General features: G+C 39.1%; 1 protein-coding gene across 3 annotated transcripts in view; it reads left to right on the top strand.

Moving 5' to 3' along the window:
- SEMA3D (semaphorin 3D) overlaps positions 1–19225 on the top strand; it is a 151915-nt gene that overhangs the window by 98213 nt on the left and 34477 nt on the right. For all 3 annotated transcript variants that reach the window (XM_075427988.1, XM_075427987.1, XM_075427989.1), the window contains exons 9-11: positions 10392–10506; positions 10926–10995; positions 12336–12480. In XM_075427988.1, the coding sequence (XP_075284103.1) occupies positions 10392–10506; positions 10926–10995; positions 12336–12480 (330 nt within the window). The remainder of the gene's footprint in view (positions 1–10391; positions 10507–10925; positions 10996–12335; positions 12481–19225) is intronic.

The raw sequence follows: 19225 nt of genomic DNA, 5'->3' as shown, positions 1-19225 counted from the left end.
TCAGAGCCATGCTCGTGCAGCTATCCTGCTTCCAGTTCCAGAGGCAACTCATTCCAGACAAGATTTAACTTACTGCATATTACATGCTTACACACTTTCTTTGTCACCATAATATTGCTTAACCACAATGCTAACTGGGGGTAATGTTTTTTTTTCTTCTTTTTTTTTTTTTTTATTTCTCAGTGGTAGTGTTTAAAACCACTTTGAAAATGTCATCTCTAGAAAAACTTTGGCCCTCATTTGCGCATTGAACATCATTGCAACTGTGGGTCTTTCAGCAGATAACTCCTCTTTGACTTTCAAATTTGATATTTGAATATTACGTGCCATTTGAAAGTTTTCAAATTATGTAGAAAAGCAGATGCTCATCAAGATGATTTCATTTTAAGGGCTGATGCGTTGGAGACAAACCAGTTTCAGATAGAATCTAACTGTGATGAATCAAGACGTATAACATCAGGCTTTGTCAGGCCTTGTCCAGCTTTCCTTACTGGCAAGGGTACTGGTGTGAGTATAGGAAGTTTTGTATATTTTTGTCCCTCATGGGTGTGTTTCAACAATGTAATTGGTGTTTTATTTGAGGGACGACATCACAATTTGCAGATGAAGCAAAAGTATGTGAGTTATGCTTATATATGAAGAGGTGTGACCGAATTTTACTGAGCCTCAGGGAAAATGAAAAACAAATTGCAGTGTCAAGACAGAGCTTTAAAAACTGGTTTATGGAAATGCATGTGCACAACCTCTGAAGCAAACTCTGGAAATCATCCTAGCTGCCAGAGATACTGCAGAAGACACTGTCAGCAACCCACTGTCTTGGAAGTGGGAATCCTGCAGAGTTAATTAGAGTGGATTTCCGACGTCAGATCCAAAGTTCTTGATTTCAGAGTGCTTTCATTCAGAAGTTTAGATACCTCTAAGAGCAGGAAATTACTACTTCATGATTTTGGAAATTTTCTGATGTGATAAAATGAGCTTCGTGGGTTTTTTCCTATCAGTAAATATAACATGAAAATTTACCACAGTTTACAGTTCAGGCTTTGCTGCGTTTGATGGAGTACACTGTTGTAAACACAGGTGTTTCAGGATGCCAAATTCTAAATGACTCTGTAAGAGGTTTACCTACCTTTGCTTTTTGGTCTCATGCTTTTCCAGCTCTCTACCTGTGGCTGTCAATACTGTGGTCACACTGTCCTACATTAGTGAATTTAGGCACTTGTATGTATCCAAGCAAAGGAACTAATTATCAGACATTCACTTCAATCAATAAAAGCAGATGAGTATTTTTTAGGCGAAGACTCCTCCATCTTCAGTCCAAATCACTCTTTGAAGGACACATTTTCTAGTGACCATAAGGGAGCTTTGCCCTACTGGGTCCCTGGAATGTGAAATTTGAGGCATTCTTATTTCAGAATGTGCAATTCTGAATGGCATATTCAGGCCTATTTGTTCAGAAGGAAACCAGCCTATCCCAGTGCTGCATCTCACACCACTTCAGTTTCACAATGCTCTCCATGCATTCAAACCATATAAATTCTCATCTCCTATTTGACGTTAATTGCTTGATCCATCTAGTGACTTGACTTGCCTGTAGCTTCATAATCAAGAATGCTACATTTCGTAACTTGAAGGTTTTATTCTTTGTTTCTCTTCCTCTGTCTTTTTATATCTTTTTAATCTATTTGTATCATGTATTTTGTATTAAATATATATGTAAGTTTAGAGAAGAGACAGGTAAAGGCAAGTCAAACACACTGGAATAAACCATGAACAGATTATACTCAAAATTAAAAGAAGATTTTCCAGAGAATTCCCTAACATATTTTATTAGTTTAGCCATCATCCTTTGCTCACTTCAAAATTCCACTGAGGTTGGAGTGAACAGCCTAATGGTGGATATAGTAGAGTACATCTACTTTGTGACAGCCTTTGACATGTCTTGGGGAATGTTTTTAGTACTAGCAAACCTACTGGAGGTAATCTTAACAGGATTGCTGACTCGCCTTGCAGTAAAACTGTGCTAAATTTTATTATTTCATTCATCTCAAACTACATTCAAACTTGCTGTTGTTGTCCCCCTGTCTTTACCTGAGCCTGTTGATTTCTGGCTTTTGTTTTTTTCATGGTATCCTTAGTAACAGTCCAGAATTTTTCTCTGCTGTAAGGTTAGATTTTACAGTTTGGATCCCATCCAAAGATAACTCAGTAGAAACCTCTCCATGTGGTGTTTAAATACTTTCCAAAATAAAAATCACCATTTTCCATAGCGAACCAAACAGTTACGCATTCTTAATGCGAGTACATTGTCATCCCGAATGAAATAATAACAAATCTGCTTGAGGAGCAGGAACTTGAAGCTAAAACACTGTTTCTCTCACTCCTAGTTCAGAGGGATTTTCCACAGTAGAGGTGCCCTGCAGCCTTGTAATTTTTGCTGTGGCTGTGATAAAGACCCTCTTTCCCACTGTCCTAACGCCTAGAAATGAAGTGAATACCCAGAGTGGCATCCATAGGTTTCATGTCAGCTTTCCAATGACACTGGGTAGTGTTGCCACACATTCAGCTACTTGAGATTCATTCTTGAATTTCTCACTTCATTCACGAGTTTCATGCCAAAGGCTTCCCTGGCTCAGTCCTACGGGGCATTTACTCATTTCAGCTGAGGAAGCCAAAAGCAGGCTTGACACTAGCCGTGGCACTCCTGCATGCTGGTGAGTGTAGATGTGTGTGCCCTTCTTGCCTAATCCTACTGTTTAGATAGGCAAGTGCATGGGTTGAGACAGATGTTTAGCTTTTCTGTTTGTTTTGGTTTTGAGATCTATATTTGACCCTGGCTGTGCAATCAACTTTGGATGTGCACAGAGCTGAATGAATAATTTGACCCACAGCCTATAATCTTCCCATGTAGAAGATACTATTTAACCTCTCCAGCTCCTTTTGCAACAAACAGTGTGGTTTGCACTAAGGGAGTGAAGTCAGCCAGTACAGAGCAGTGACAGGTTATGAGATCAGTAAATATACTGCGCTGATGATGAGGACCCTTTAGTCTTAGTGCCTGACACAATGGCTTTGTCTCATGATAGGGAAAATAAGAAGGGAGCCAGGACAAGCTGTTCATTAGGCTCTCAACTGTGACAGATGATGGTTGCAGAAAGGTGTTCAGAAATGACAAGTCCCAGGAACCAAAAAGATTCTGAGGTTTTGCATATCTGTACTCTAGACTATGAGTTTTCTGTTTCAAGTTGCAATGGTATTGAGCTCTCCGTAAAGGTGTGAAAAATGATCATAGAAGGATTCTCTGAAAACAGATTTGTCTAGGCGAAATCTTCGTGTCCAAGCCACAGAAATCTAGAGGAACATCTAGTTACACTTTTGGAGGAGACAAAGAGCATGCAGCCTGCACTCTCATGGTCCGAGGAGCACTGTAGAGATACCAGGCTGATGCATCACTCTGGAAATCAGGAGGGCTGAGTTTATTCCAGGCTTACTTGTTGAGGTGATGTGCAGGTCTGCGCAGTTCCTATCAGGGGTCTGTGGGTGTTTGCACCTTTAATTCTGTTGTCTGATTATGTGCAAACTCTACTGCAGTGGTAGAGATCTTGCAAGGCACAGTTCATAGACTGCAGAATTCCATCATTCTGCCAGGCTACACTTGGTAAGGGACATCACTGTGAGTAAGCATGTGGTACATGAGGCTGAGCCCCACTCAGATCCTCATCTTCTGATCAACTGGTTCAAGCAGAAGAAATATTATACACTAGCAATATGCACAGTGTCCAGTGGGGTTTTTGCCATCTTTTATTTAGCAATATGCAATCCTATAAAGAGCAGCTTTCCCTGTTAAAAGTTCTATAATCTCATAGAAACTGCAGAACTCTGAACACAGTTTCCACTCTCACTGTCAGATGGGGACTGCAGACACAGAGGTGAACTGACTTTCTTAAGTTTATTCCAGGTATCCATAGCAAAGAAGTCAAAGATCTGAATTTGCATGCGCTTCTTTTCTCTTGTTTGTATTTTAAGTGCATTATTATTCTCTCTGAAGTCACACTTCATGCGTTTCTTGACATTTTTGGATCTGACTCATAGCCTGCTAAAATCTTGGGAGGAATCTTTCATCTGACATCGGTATGGTTTGGACAAGAAATTTTGAACCTGGATTCCTGAAGGAAGAAATCTTCCTTTCCTATGTTAGGTCAGTACCTAACAGAGCGGGGTAGGGCCAGAACATGCAAAGTAAAATTAAATAATTAAAAAAGAACTGTGAATTTGAAGACAGAAGTCCAAAGAAAACTCTTGGCTGTTTCTCCATTTATAAAGTCTGTTAGAAGGTTTTTTTTTTTTCCATAATGTAAGGCTTTGCTGCAGGGGATACCATTTGTTTCTGGTGGCTTTGTAATGTAGCTAAGCTTCACACAAGAGAAGGGCTTCAGGGCTTGTTGTAGTTTCAGCACTTTTCCCCTCTATTCTCCAGCATTTCCTTTTATTCAGGCCAGGAATTCAATTTGGATGGTCCTTCTGCACATCTTGCCACTGGCTCTAATTAATAACCTGCTTCTAGAAATTCCACTCATTGTTTTCTTTTTTTTTTTTTTAAGAGGTTGTTCAGCATAATTACTGCCTTTAAAGTTTTATCAATCACAGTGTTTGATGTTGATTGATTTTCAGAAAACTGCACTTTTTGTTCTAATGTTCAATTTGTCACTGTTACTTACAAACAAATAAGAGATTTAAAACCCCAAAGATGCAGATGTTCTTTAGCTTAGCTGCCATCTGTTTTCCTGCCTACTGGATTCCAAGAAGAATATTTGTGCATTCTAATGAAGCTACACTTATAAAATATAGTATATAAGATAAAATAGAATAGAAAATTGATACAACAAAGTCTTTAATATAAGTTGCTTTTCAAATACTTGTTCATAGAGTAGTATTTTTTCTGATGGTTCTTGTTTTCATGATAAACTTAACTTTAACTGAAATTTTGAAAAAACTGTTGTTTTGTTCAGTTATACATAAATTGCAGATCAGAAAACTGAGTTTTCCATTGAAGTCTCCCAAGAAAGGTGTATGATATGACCTTAATTTTCTTCACAAAGTTTACATTGTGGCATTTAAACAGCATTCTTCCTGAATGTCAGAAAGCCGGATGATTACCTGCACTCACTGAAATTGTACATCAGATATTTGAATTCTTAATGTAATTTGGTAGAACCCTGATTTCTCACTCCAACAAATGATTTTTTAGAACCAGCTCATGGAAAAAGTTTGAAATTTTAAGATTTCTGTAGAACAAAATTGTGTCTGATTTATCAAAATCACATTGGATCACTTCTCCATTTGTCTAGATAATTTCTACGTTTAAATATTTGTGATATTTTTTGGTAATATTTCCTCAACAGGTGACAGATTGAACTGCCTCCCTTGTAGCTGGTAATTATCTAAATCTCTAGCTCAGGCAAACACAAGTACCCAAGATTTTACAGGCATTTCTTTCTGTTATGAAGAAGGTATTTCAGGCAGAAGTGTTGGTATCTCTTACAGCTTGTGAGATTACAAAGCAGTAAGTGCTAATTAAACCTTTATTTATATTCAGAAAGAAGTATGCAGTCCTAAGTGCCTTCATCTGTACTGTAATAAAGTTTATAGCAAGCACTGATAATCCAGTGTGCTTAGAAGTGATATTTTGGGAGATAAGATTTCAGACACTAGCGACTGCTCGTCTGTTATAAGTAGATCAGCCATATTTCTGGAGTGAAAAGCTTCCTCATGTTGCCTTCCCCTTCTCTCAGCACTTAAATTTATCCTGCCTTCTTATCTCATCTTCCTGAAATATTTAGCGTTCTTTGTCTTCAGTAACACCATCTGTTGTCCAAGACAATTTAAGTGCATCCAGTTTACTACATGTTTCCAGCAGGTTTGAGGTAAATCCTTGCTTGGTGCAAATCAGTCCAGCGATCTTCTTATGATTCTGCAGCTTTATGTTGAATTCTTGTTTATGTTCACCTATGCATTGACTGGCCTTTGCTTTGGTGATTTTCTGTCCTCCGTCCATTTTTACTAAGCCACAGATTACCCAACCTGTACATCTTATTAGTGTTGTGTTCTACATCCAGCTCACAGCATTTGAACATGTCAGTGATTCATTGCAGACTGATACTATTAAATAATCTTTTCCACAGAAGAGACTGTCTTCTTTCTGTAGCAACCAAGTCTCAAAAAGATTTTGGGTCAGTATGTCCTTTGTCCAGCCTCTCAGAAGCCAATAAACATGAACCATGATAGTCCAAGGAATCTGAAACAGAGTAGGCAGATATGATCATAGAATCATAAAATAGTTTGGAAGGGAAGAGACCTTTAAAGGTAATTTAGTCAAACCCCCTTGCAATGAGCAGGGACATCTTCAATTAGATCAGATTGCTCAAAGCCCCGTCCAACCTAGCCTTGAACAATTGCAGGGAGGGGGCATCCATGACTTTTCTGAGCAACCTGTTCCAGTGCCTCATCACCCTCATAGTAAAGAATTTCTTCCTAATAACTAATCTAAACCTACCCTCTTTCAGTTCGAAGCCATTCCCCTTTGCCCTATCACTGCTGGCCCTTGTAAAAAGTCCCTTTACAGCTTTCTTGCAGGCCCGCTTCATGTACTGGAAGGCTGCTATGAAGTCTCTCTGCAGCCTTCTCTTCCCTAGCCTGGACAAACCCAACTCTCTTAGCCTGTCTTCACAGGAGAGGTGTTCCAGCCCTCTGATGATTTCCATAGCCCTCCTTTGGACCCACTCTAACAGCTCCATGTCTTTCCTATGATGAGAGCTCCAGAGCTGGATGCAGGACTCCTGGTGGGGTCTCACCACAGCGGGGCAGAGGGGCAGAATCACCTGCCTTGACCTGCTGGCGACGCTTCTCTTGATACAGCCCAGAATAAGATTGACCTTCTGGGATGTGAGCACACTTTGTCTGCTCATGTCCAGCTTTTCATCAGCCAGCACCCCTAAGTCCTTCTCAGCAGGGCTGCTCTCAATCCCTTCATCCCCCAGCTGGTATTGATACTGGGGATTACCCCGATCCAGATGCATGACCCTGCACTCGGCCTTGTTGAACCTCATGAGTTTCACTCGGGCTCACTTCTTGAGGTTGTCCAGGTTCCTCTGGATGACATCCCGTCCCTCAGGTGTGTGGAATGCACTACTCTGCTTGGTGCCATCTGCAAACTTGCTGGGGGTGCACTCAATTCCACTGTCTATGTCATTGATGAAGATATTAAAGAGTACTGGTCCCAATACAGAACCCTGAGGGACACCACTTGTCACTGGTCTCCATCTGGACAGTGAGCCATTGACCACTACCCTCTGGATGCGACCAACCAACCCATTCCTCATCCACCAAACCCTTCACCCACCAAATCCACCTCTCCAGTTTAGGGAGAAGTATGTTGTGGGGGAGCATGTCAAAGGCCTTATGGAAGTCCAGACAGATGACATCCATAGCTCTTCCCTAGTGGACTGATGTAGTCACTCCAAAGTAGAATAACTGCATGTTCTCCAGCACCTGAAGCCTCAAGATATGTCAAAGACTGACCTAATATGTATCAAAAAATAGTGTTAGGAAGGAACAGGTGCACTTTCATCAAAAAACAGAGATTTACAGAGCTTAAAAAGACAACTACTACTTCAGAGTCCAGAAGCAAATATATGCCTATACTATTAAGAGTTTTTGAACTTCCTTGGCCTGAGCTGAGCTAATTCCACCTGTAGATAAAATGGCCATGGCCTTTGTCAATTCTTGCACTTTCTCAGTGAATCCTGGGCACATATTAGGACAGCAAAGACACTGTATTATTCAGAGGTGACATAAAGATTGAAAATTACTATATGGCTGCTAATCAAAAACGCTCCCAAAAAAACATAAGCAAAAATATCTTTCTAATAAAATGTACATTTTGTTGCATTCAGCCTTTGTAGTAGGAAGAAGCATGCTGGAGGGTGTGTCAGTATCGTAAATGTACAAGTGTCTAAGTTAGTGAAAGTTTTTTTCAGTTTCTTCATTTCTGTACCATACTTTTTTCATTCTCTGGCCTCAGACGGACTTGGTAGGTCATGGAGTGCTGGCTGGTCATTGAATTGCCCTTGTTCCTTTATAAAGCGTACAGCGTTATTGGCAACTTCTGGATATGTAAGGCACACCTAGTGAAAGCAAATGTCTGTTCTGAAGTCTCTTAAATTCAAGTCACATGGTTAACATTGTGTCCTGGCTTGAGAGTGAGGAAATAGGAATACATCCTAAATCCAGTGGAATCTTATATTTTAAAGCACATAGCACTTGTTAAGACTGTTTCCTTTGAACACAGTATTAGCTTCACACTGCTCTTTGGGAATGCAATGAAACTACTGATACATTCAAAACAAGCATTAGCAAAAATGCTCAGTTGGATCTTGGCTTAAGGATGGTAAAACAAAAGTATGTACTTTCCCATCTCTTGCAGAAGCTGAATGCCTGCAATGACAGGAGCAGGAACTAGGCAAGAGTGATTTTTCCATTCCAGCCCCACCACATCTTTCTTCCTCCACCCTTTCTGATCATAGTCAGGCAGTTAGAGACATCTCAGAGTCCTGCAATGCTGCACTGCATCCACCAGAAATCAAAGTGGAAGCCCTGCAACGCAAGAACTGCTTGGCTAATCCAAAATGCCAGAGGAAGGAAAAGCTTTACGCTTCTTGCTTTTTAAGATTCCTTGTTGCATCTTTGTAATTGTTTGGTTTTAATTACACCACAAATTTTATCTGCTGAGCCTTTTAACAGGACATACAAATGCAGGGCTTCTTTTTCCTATTGGCTTTAGGCTGCTAATTTTGACACCTTTGTAATAAATCTGTTGGCCAGATGTAAAGCTTCAGGCTTGGCAGGACCTCAGGAAATCAGAAGAGGAGGTAGCAATTCTGTTAAGAACAGGAGTTCCAAAGACGATAGATTAACAGGAATCATTTCCAACTGAGCTAACCTATTTAAAAGTAGCAAGTACATGAAAAGGGAAAAGAGTTAGAGTGCATTACCAGAGAAGTGTTACTCCTTGTGAAGTGTATTTCACTGCTTAAAAGCATTTTTCTGAATGCCTGTAATATTTATTATACAGCCGTGAAGGGCCAAATACAAGCTATGGAAATACCAGGTAATTTCCACCACCCAGTGTTTCCTAATGGCTGGTCCTATACCTTCAGAGCTGCAAAGCCAATTAACAAAAAAAGTGATTTCTCCTAATAAATAAGGAAGGGATGAATATTTATGACCAAATTTGTGCTGCTTAAATTTCCAGCACAGATCTCCTAATCTTCAGAGTTTATAAATGAGAAGAAGTAGGAGCCGTCATGGGCTAATTCAGAACCTATAGCTGGGAGACTGCTGTTGGTGATATTTCTCTTAAGTGTTTGGATTCTTGGTTCCTGCTGGAATATTATTGCCCTTACAGTTTTCAGTATGAAAACACTGAGGCCTAGATAGCATTGTGGAACCTAAATAGATTCGTTCTTTGGGGCCAAAGGGGACAAATAAATGTCATTCATTAGTTTTTTCATGTACTCAGTGGAAGGAGGTAAACTGTTAAGCAAAATCCTGAAAATTTAAAACTTACATCTAAGATCCACTCTCCCCACACCCCTCTACTAATCCAAGTCCATAGAAATACACCTACCCTTCAGAAGGGTGATTAGAATTTTAAGTAACTGTTTATAGATTTTTTTCTTTCTTCAGTGACTAAAGAAAATTTGGGCAAGTATGCTCATATCTTGGAAACCCATGGAAATAATAGAAAAAAAAATCCCTTTTGTGGAGAATAGACTGATATTTCTATAACAATGATTATTAAAATAATATGACTGATTTTTCCTGGAATGCGTATTTCTCTGTGCACAAAGCCAGCAGCGCAGTATTTACATTGCAAGAACTGCTGACAAATACAGTTTTTCATTTTTGAGAAATCTATCCAAAATGTTCTGTATTATTATTGGGTTTGTAAAGAATTCTGGAAGAACAACTGATTGCAAAAATTAGTATCACAGGGAACAAGAAATCACATGATACATGTTTTCACAATATTCCAACTGTGGAACTGGTAAGAGACTGTTGCAGACAGATTTGGGTATAATTAACAGATTTTAGTTGCTCGCTCAGAGCTGAGAAGTGACTACTGGAGCTACTTATAGAAAGACTATCCTGCACTTTTTTTGGGAAAAAAAAAAAAAAAAAAAAGAAAAAAGCCATATTTTTTACCATAGTAGTTGTAAGATCAAACTATGAAATCAGACTGCACTACAGTTAATTCTGTGCTACCTTCAAATAACATATGTTAAAACTCTTCTTATTTTTTAAATATTTAAGTTTTTTAATTTTATTTTTATTAGAATGATATGGGAGGCCAAAGGAGCCTAATAAACAAGTGGACTACTTTTCTGAAAGCCAGGCTTGTGTGCTCGATACCTGGTCCTGAAGGAGCAGACACACATTTCGATGAGCTGCGTGAGTTGAGTTATCTTTAATAGTTTATTTTTACATCAGTTTTGCTTGGTTTTTTACTGCTTTGTAGAAACACTATGCCTTGTTCTGATTATACTCATCTTGGAAACAGTGCAGGCAAAATTTCTGTATTTTATCAGAAGTCCCTGAATATAACTGGAATTAGTCTGATCAGAAATATGAGGTTTTTATCTTTCACTCCAAAAGCTGGAAAGTGAAAAGTTGATTCTGTATAAAAAAAAAAAAAAAACCTATTTGCAAATGGACAAACTTCACAACATTAGCACAAATTCACATGGCAGAAATTAAAACTCAGACAAAAATGAAGCGTTTTTATATATTTAAAAATTTCTAAATTATAAATGCTAAATGCAGAAATGTTTGATGGATGTTTAAATAAAAAAATATTTTTCCTGTTGCAGAAGATATATTCTTACTTTCTACAAGAGACGAGAGAAACCCACTTGTATATGGAGTCTTCACTACAACAAGGTATGCATTAGGTCACATTTATCTCTGGAAGCCAATGCTAAAGATCTTAGTCAAGCCTTTTATCAAACCCTTCCCTTACTAAATCCTGATTCCTAAGAGCAGTGAGAAAATTGCCTGCAATATTGGAACTGGAGTTACTAAGGACAATATTTTCAGGAATAGAAATATAAATTATGTCCATTGACCTTTGTGTGCCTCAGTTTTGAGAGTGCTAGTCATGATAATGAAAATCTACCAATCAAAAGCATTCTAATTTATTTCTATCTTGTCTAGCTGAATTTACAAATTTTAATAGTATTTATTTAGCAACCAATAGTTACTATTTAAGACAAATAATCTCCATGAAGCATTATTTCTGTAAGCAGCAACTTGACATCAGCTTTTTCTTAGGATCAAAACCCATTGTGCTTCAGAGTGACAGTTCAGTGTTTGTATGGACAGGAGTGGATGCAAGAGCAACCCACCTTTACCTCAGGGGGATAGATTAACTAACTTATGCCCTTCACAGGTGCAATAGTGAGGTGCTCTATATAGAATCATCAGAAATAAAATAAATAATTCTTTCTTTTGTCTCCAGAACATTTGAATTAAGTGTAAATAGTAAGGACTAGCCAAATGATGAAGAGTTTGAGTACCATGAATAACTGCCAAGGCACTCCTTAACTCAGAAGCATTCACTGCAGTGGCTCCATAGAATATATAATCCCATAAAATATTTAATATTGAATGAAATATTGCACAATTAATGAAATGGCATATGAAATAACTAAAGTACATTCCACTTGACAACCTGGCATGGTGTTCTTCAGAAAACTGAACATTCTAGATTTTCTTTTTTTTAAAACAAGTAGAAAAAAAAAGAGGAAAAATACATAGAAAAACAAATAAATGTTTATTTCTTTCTCTTTTTGTTATCTGTTCAATACAACTTGTAATTCTCAGGCACGACACCTGTAATATCACTATAATACAATTTCCAGATGTAAACACAATGTAAAGGAATGTTCTACATTTGCAAAAAATTTCTAATTATAATAGCTAATAAATGATCGCTGGAAACTGTCAGCCACTAGAAAAAATGACAGTCTATCAAGTGGTTCTGAAGTCTAAGTCCGGGTTTCAACTGACCCAAGCTTTTAACTGTAATGACAGTGATAATAAAAATCTGTAGTTAGGAGACCTGTACTTGTTGTCTGTTATTTAGCACCACTTACATCAGCTCTCATATGTAGGACTGATCCAATACCCATCAGACTCTGCAGAACTAATTAACTCACTGCATGAGGAATGCACTGAAGACGTGTTTACAGTATATATGTCAATCTGTCTTATTTTTTCAGTTCTGTCTTCAAGGGCTCTGCAGTTTGTGTGTACAGCATGGCCGATATCAGAGCTGTTTTCAATGGCCCTTACGCTCACAAAGAGAGTGTGGATCATCGGTGGGTACAATTTGAAGGTCGCATCCCATATCCCAGACCTGGTACAGTAAGTGTCTCCTTAATTACATACTTCTGTTTTTACTCAAAAGCAATCATACTTCACACACCACCCCCCTAGATTGGTAATTTATATTTCCCACTCAGGATGTTTCAAATTATCCTCTCAACTCTTTCTCTTGTGTTGACACCTCAGACTTCTGCCTACCCTCTGCATGTTTATAAATAAAAGTATACTTTTTTCCATGTCTCTGAGATAACATTGTGTCCAGACTGTCTATTTCCTGATTGTCTCTCATATTGTGGTCTCCTACTGTACAGCTGTATTTCTATCTGTTGAGCTCACCTCTAAGGCATCAACACTTCATAAAAAGCCAAAAACATTTCTTTATGGAGTATTAAGTTATGATGAGGTATTTTATTTGTAGTCTTCTATTTCTGTTATCTTTGTGTCTGTCAAAATCTTGTTCCTGGGGATACAGTCATTCGTTCTATTATGTGTGTTTGTGCATGTGTTGTGTTTTGAGGTAAAATAAGGAGTTGCTGGAAGAAAAGAGAACTTTAATATCTGGAAACATTTCTAAATCCCAATCTCAGACTTCAGATGTAACAATTGGGCCAAAACAAAAGAGGAAAATTTTGAAACTGTTATTAAAGAAATCTTCCCCCACTTCTGTCTTGGTATTAAATTTGAAAAAGCAAGGACCTACATTACAACTGAGGCAAAAATGACAATTCCAAAAAAATGCAGCTACATTAAAAAAAAGTCATCACAACTTTGAGCAACTCTTCATACGTAGAATGTAAAAAAACAATGATTTAGGAGTAAGATAGATATCAAGGATAAGTTACATTATCTTGGTCAGATATTAAGTGAACTAGTACTGGGTAGCTGCATAAATCCAGCCAAGCACTGAGTTACTGAGGTTGGACTGCTGCTGCTGCCTTGCCTCGAAGCCATCTGGGTGTTTTGGCACTAGTTCTCTGACATCAGCACTAGTATTACCTTTGCTTCAAGCCACATTACATAGCTATTTAGCTCTTCTTTTCACACACTTCCTTGTGTCTGTGTTTTCTTCATCATTCTTCCAACGGACTCAACTGCATGGTCCAAGCCCGTGTTGTTTGCTACATTCGGTTGTTCAGGATTCAGCAGGTCAGGCCCTGAGCTCTCTTTTCCTCCTCTCAACCGCAGGCAAGTCGCAGAGTGCAGCTCTCTCTGTAAAGACTAAGGCAGCTCCGGAGACTGATTTGGCCCGCCTAGGATCTGTGCTGCTGGAGCATATTCGCTCCTTATTTAGACAATTTAGGCATTGTAGGCTTACGCATCTCTTTCTCATGCAGAGTATATAGTGCCTCCAGAAAAGAAGATTACTTTTTTTTTTTTTTTTTAAAGTATGTGCAACTGCCTTGCTGGTTAAGAAGTGCAGATGCCTTTAGTTTTAAGTACAAAAATGGTGCCAGTGAGAACAATAGCTTGTCCCATGGCATCTAAAGAGATTAAAATAACTCTCTTGAAAAACTCAGAGTGCCCCATAAGGAGGAACACTCTGCACAGATAGATGGGTCATAAGCTCATTGCATTTTTCAGTGTATTAGCCATCACATGGTTGAGCTGGGATTCGCAAGGAAGGAAACATGTCATGCTGAAGCATGTCAATGCTGATCTTTATCACTGATTTGAATACCCATACTTGCAAGTATTTTAAAAGTTGTAAAGTTTAAAGATAAATGTATTTTCCATAAGCCACCCCTTAACTCTCCGACTGCTTCCTTTAAGCACCTGATAACAGCTGTGAGAAAATGGTCTCATAAAAATCCTTAGGATCCCCATACTCAGTGGCTTTCTGTAGGAGTTTGTCTGACCAAGGACTGAGAAGTGGATTTTACTGAAGAAAGCTTTCAAAAGAAAGTTGTCTGTAATATTTGCTGTGTAGAGAAGGTAAACATATTGCTGCACGGTTCATCTTTTACTTTAGTGAGCTGTACTGCAACATACTTCAGGCTCGGTAGTTTAATATAGAGTATCCAAAGAAGTGGGTTCATGCCATGCTGTAATCTTATAAAGGGCTATGCCAGTCCTCTGAATATGAAGAGATTTAGACTGGGATCTGCAAAAGCAGCGCAGTGCTCAAAGGCAAGGAAAAGAAGCAGTGTGCTACACCCCTGCAGAACACTGCAGTGAGAATGCTGAAATGATCTTCCTTAAAGATTAATGTCATTAATTCTTGCCAACTATGAGGTGGTTCAGGAATGCTCAGAACAAAGCCAAAGAGGGATAATTTATCCTTTTTTAAGTTACTAGAACATTTTTGAAATTTAAGCACTACTTAAGTGTTGCCTACAGTTAGCATAGCCAGGACTGCCCTGATTTTATTTTTCCTATATTTTAAGTTACTGGCAAAGTCTAAAAATGACTATACTGGGAAATGCATTTCCTTTGATGTTTGTCTTTGAGAGAGGCATTTACTTCCTCTCAGCATTTATACAGAAGCAGGAGACTGCTTACCCCAATTTAACTTTCTGCCTAGCTGTCTTTATCTCCTAAGTAAATAAAGCTGTTCACTATAGAGGCTGTGACCACTTTGATATTGAAATTTTGACAAAACGCTTCCTGTGGCAATTTGTGTCGGAGATAAACTCCCAACAAGCCCATGATGTCACGCCTTCGCTATGCCAAAGCGGCATGCGGGCAGCGGGAGCCCCTGCGTGCCTGGGGCACGGGTGCTGCGGTGGGGTTCGCCTGCCCTCTGGTGTCCTGGGAAGACCCCCGGACATGGGGACTGGGGGTCAGGCACGCTCCACACCATTGATGCTGCGAAACCTATGGTTTTTTAGTCTAACGTCTCCCAGTGGTATTAAAGAGCAAGTGGAAATAATGGGAATTAAACAGAGACAAGGCTTCGAATCTCTTTCAATCTGGAAACTGAAAAATAAAAGAGACAGAAAAAACTTGTAGCAGGCAGCCTTGGCACAAAGGGTGGTTTGAAAGCCAAGGGAGCTTTTGGTCTGTCTTCTTTAGCTGTTTGAAAATTGGACTAGCATATCTGCAGCTGTCCCCAGAGAACAAATCTGTTTTTCTTCCAGTCTCTTAGGGTTTCATGCAGGAAATTGTCCATTGATAATGAAATCATCAAGGACTTTCTTTAAAGTGTGTTCTTTACTCTGAAAAAGAGTTTTCCTAATGCCTTCCCAGTAATCACAGAAGACATTTGAATTCTATTTTCAGTGAATTGGAATGAAAAAATATTTCTAGCTTATTTATTTAGCAGTAACCACTGCAGTATCACAGCAACTCATGGTGCCCATTTGGCAGTTCTGACGAGATACACAGGAATCATCCTCATTTCATTGATGGTGAATAGATGTCATTGAGGTCAGATTTTTAGAGGAATGTCAGTGTTGAAAAATGCAGATTAACTGTCAGTCTGATCTACTGCAGAATTTAGGACTCTTAACTGCTGTCCAAGGCAATACCATGCATTTTTGATAGACCTAGATATTTTTCTGACTGATTTGCCAAAGGTTCAAAACAAAGCTCTGAATCAGCAAAGTAAGATTCTTGTGGTCTGAGTCACTTCTTAGCTACAAGAAGAAACAGCTCTGTACATTGCTTTTCTCCATTTGAAGAGTTTAATGTCTCACCTCTTTCTGCTCCAGATCTGGATATGGCCCAAAGCTCCTGAATTTTTTGTATAATTTTCTTAAAACAAGTTCCCTTACAAGCTCTCAGATTCTCCTGTGTTCTTTTTCATCTTTTTCTTGCTCCATTGCTTTTTCTCCCTTTCTTCAGTGAAACCCCTTCCATTATTTCTTCTGCTAATCCAGTGCACGGGCTGATTGAGATGTGCTGTCCATCCCATTGGGACTTGGCTGAGCCACAGAGAAATACTGTCTGCCAAAAAGCCTCCCCCGTCCTCCCGTCTGGTTAGTTTTGTTGCTTTAATAAGAGTGTTCATAAAACATTGAGGGTTGCACAGGTTTCCCTTGTTATTTTTAGACTTATCTTCCTCTTTCACCTGATCTTTTATGGAATAGACTGCATTCTTTGCTTCTCCAATACCTCTGTCCTTTGATCTCCCCACTGTAAAAGGGGCTGTTTAATTAAGTGGAATGTTTCACTTTATGGGTTTATTTCACTCAGAAAGCCTCCTCCACCTCCTCTTACCTACCAACCTGTTTTCCCCAACGTGAATCACCTCTCAATTCATAGAAGCCTTCCGAAATGCTATGAGCTCAGACACCTTCCCCGCTTGCAGAGGTCAACAGAGAAATGCAAAGTGCCACCGTCAAAGTCAAGTTCACCCACCTAGCTGGTCTCAGCCCAGTTCTCCTCAGATTAATGCTCTCTTATGTCAGCCTTTTCTATCAACAACACAGGTGTGTTAAATAGAAAAGCAATACAAACTGCTCAAGATAAACACTGGAACAGCATAGAACTAATCTTGCACATCCAGTGGGTTGCAAAGTCTTTCTTAAAAGAAAATGAACACTTCAATCTATTTGTAAGGATTTTTTAACTTGTTTGCGTTGTGCTTTTTGTGGTGGTGGTGGAGTGAGGTTGATTCCATTTAAAATTTGCACTGTTTGTTTGCCTTCTGCAGAACCTGACTCATTCTCCTCTCCCCTGCCCTGTTCCAGGCTTGGTTTGAGTAGCTGCAATGTTAGTGTGAAAGTGTCCCTGATGAGTGTCCAGTCCTTCTGGCACAACCCATCCATCCTGTAGAGGAGCACTACAATTTTTTGCAGGCATGTCCAAATGCAAAATGTATTGTGCAGCTCTGATCAGACTACAGAGAAGAAGCCACATGTTATTTAGGCCACTCGGGAACCCAAGTTTCATCTTCAGAATGGCTGATGGTTGAATCTCCAAAGGCACTTACATGCCTAAGCCCTGAGAGTCACCTAATCCACAGAAGACCATAAATTTATAAGTACCCCATTTGCTAATGCACTTTTAGGTATCTTGGGAGCTCACACCAGTCGTCAGTGTTACATCTTAACCCCTCAGCACTCAGACTTTGCATTTCTTTATAAACTCTACAAAGAAGATTCAATGTGTTGGGTGTGTGGCAGGTCCCCATTTAACACAGAAGTGATTAGTTGAAGGTAGTTCTTCTGCTCATTTGCTTTTTGCTTGATGGATCACTGATAAAGGAACTTATTTAGAGCTTGGAAGACTTTACGTCGTAGGAAAACGCTGACTACAAGGCCATATCTCCATGCTAGTTAAATATTCTTTCACTGAGACCTTGAGAGAAAAAGACCATGTGGTTAATTCATTTCCTGTGATGGAAAGTCTGGTGCTTTAGTTCCTACTGTACTAAACATGAAACAGAGAGCTTTTCAGAGGAAAACCCTTTCTGGTTAACATATGAGCAACATTCTTGCTACTTTGGGCTAAGCTGAGAGGTAGTTATCCCATAAAAAGTGAAACACCTTTAACAGGAATGCGAGAGGAGCCCCCAGGATGGCTCTGGTCCATGCACCTGGAATGGAGGGTCACCTGCCCTAGGAGGGAAGCCCAGACTAAGACATCTAATTCCCTGATATGGAAGAGATTTAAGGAATATTTCACTTCTCAATATTTCACACTGGCTACTTCATATGCTCCCAAGAGAGTGACTTGCTGGTGTGGTGCTTAGTTCTTCTTGTGAAATGCATAAAATAACCCAGCCTGGAGACTGTGAAATCCGCCAAGCAGATGCCTACTGCATTCAAAATTATCAAGTCCTTGTTGTGTATCAAGCCTATGGGTGTCTGAGTCTCATTCTTAAGTGGGTCTAAGGCTCAAGGTGACAAGCTGCTTTTAAACTGAGATTTTCATGACACTTGAAATAGAAACCCTTTTGAAGCTCACAGGCAACAGCATTCTGTTTTAAAACTGTCATGAGACAACCGCACTGCTGAACTAAAGATGCATCATTAAACGTAAAGGATGTTTTTTCACATACCTTATAGCTAGGTTACCAAATAATTGTCACAATTTTAATAGGTGTTAGATCCAGCAGCTCTTACTGACTTCACTGGATGTTGTGAAGCACTATGCATTTTGGCAAATTGGACGTATATTCAGGAGCCTAACTTCTGGCACCAGCTTTTTAAAATCTTGGCCAGGGTTCCCACATCATGTTAACACAGTCACACTGTATGTCTTTGTGCGAGATCTACATATCCAGCACTCTGCTAAGCTGCAAATTTAATAAGACAAGCGGAAAAAAGAGAAAAGCTTACATTTGTGGGGTGTTGCTAAGTTAGTGACTATTTGCTTTTATTTTAGAAAGATTAGCCTTAATTTGCCACGTCCTGGTTATATCTGGATACAAATAAAAGGTGAGGGAATAAAAGGCTTCATGATTATCTGGGATCAGGGCTTAGTCCAGGGTGATTGTTGTCAAATCAAAGTCACGCAGAAGGCACTGGAAATATTTTAAGTAACTGTTGAATCGATTTTTTAAAAGTTTTGTGCCAGAGAGTTTATACAGCAGTTGAAGAGAGATATCCTTAGCACTTCCAACTCTGTTTCTGTTGTTTTTTTTCTTTTTTTGTTGTTTTGTTTAATTTTGATTTCTTAACATATATACTTGTGTCAAGTTATCATTCCTGGCAATGAAGACCTAAGCAACCTCAGAAGAATAAATTATATGGTGAAGACGTTTCTTGCAGTATTCTTATCTAACAGTGCTGATTTTACTAATTTAATGTGATCCGTTTCTCTTGATGTCAGCTGTCTAGAAGAAAAGTATCAAGTCTGAGCTAATTGTTTAGACTTTTTTATCAGAAAGAAAGAGATA

Source organism: Opisthocomus hoazin, chromosome 8 (genome assembly GCF_030867145.1).
Source record: "Opisthocomus hoazin isolate bOpiHoa1 chromosome 8, bOpiHoa1.hap1, whole genome shotgun sequence".
Taxonomy (NCBI): domain Eukaryota; kingdom Metazoa; phylum Chordata; class Aves; order Opisthocomiformes; family Opisthocomidae; genus Opisthocomus; species Opisthocomus hoazin.
The sequence above is the reverse complement of the archived record's forward strand: the minus strand, read 5'-3'. Positions and strand labels throughout refer to the sequence as shown.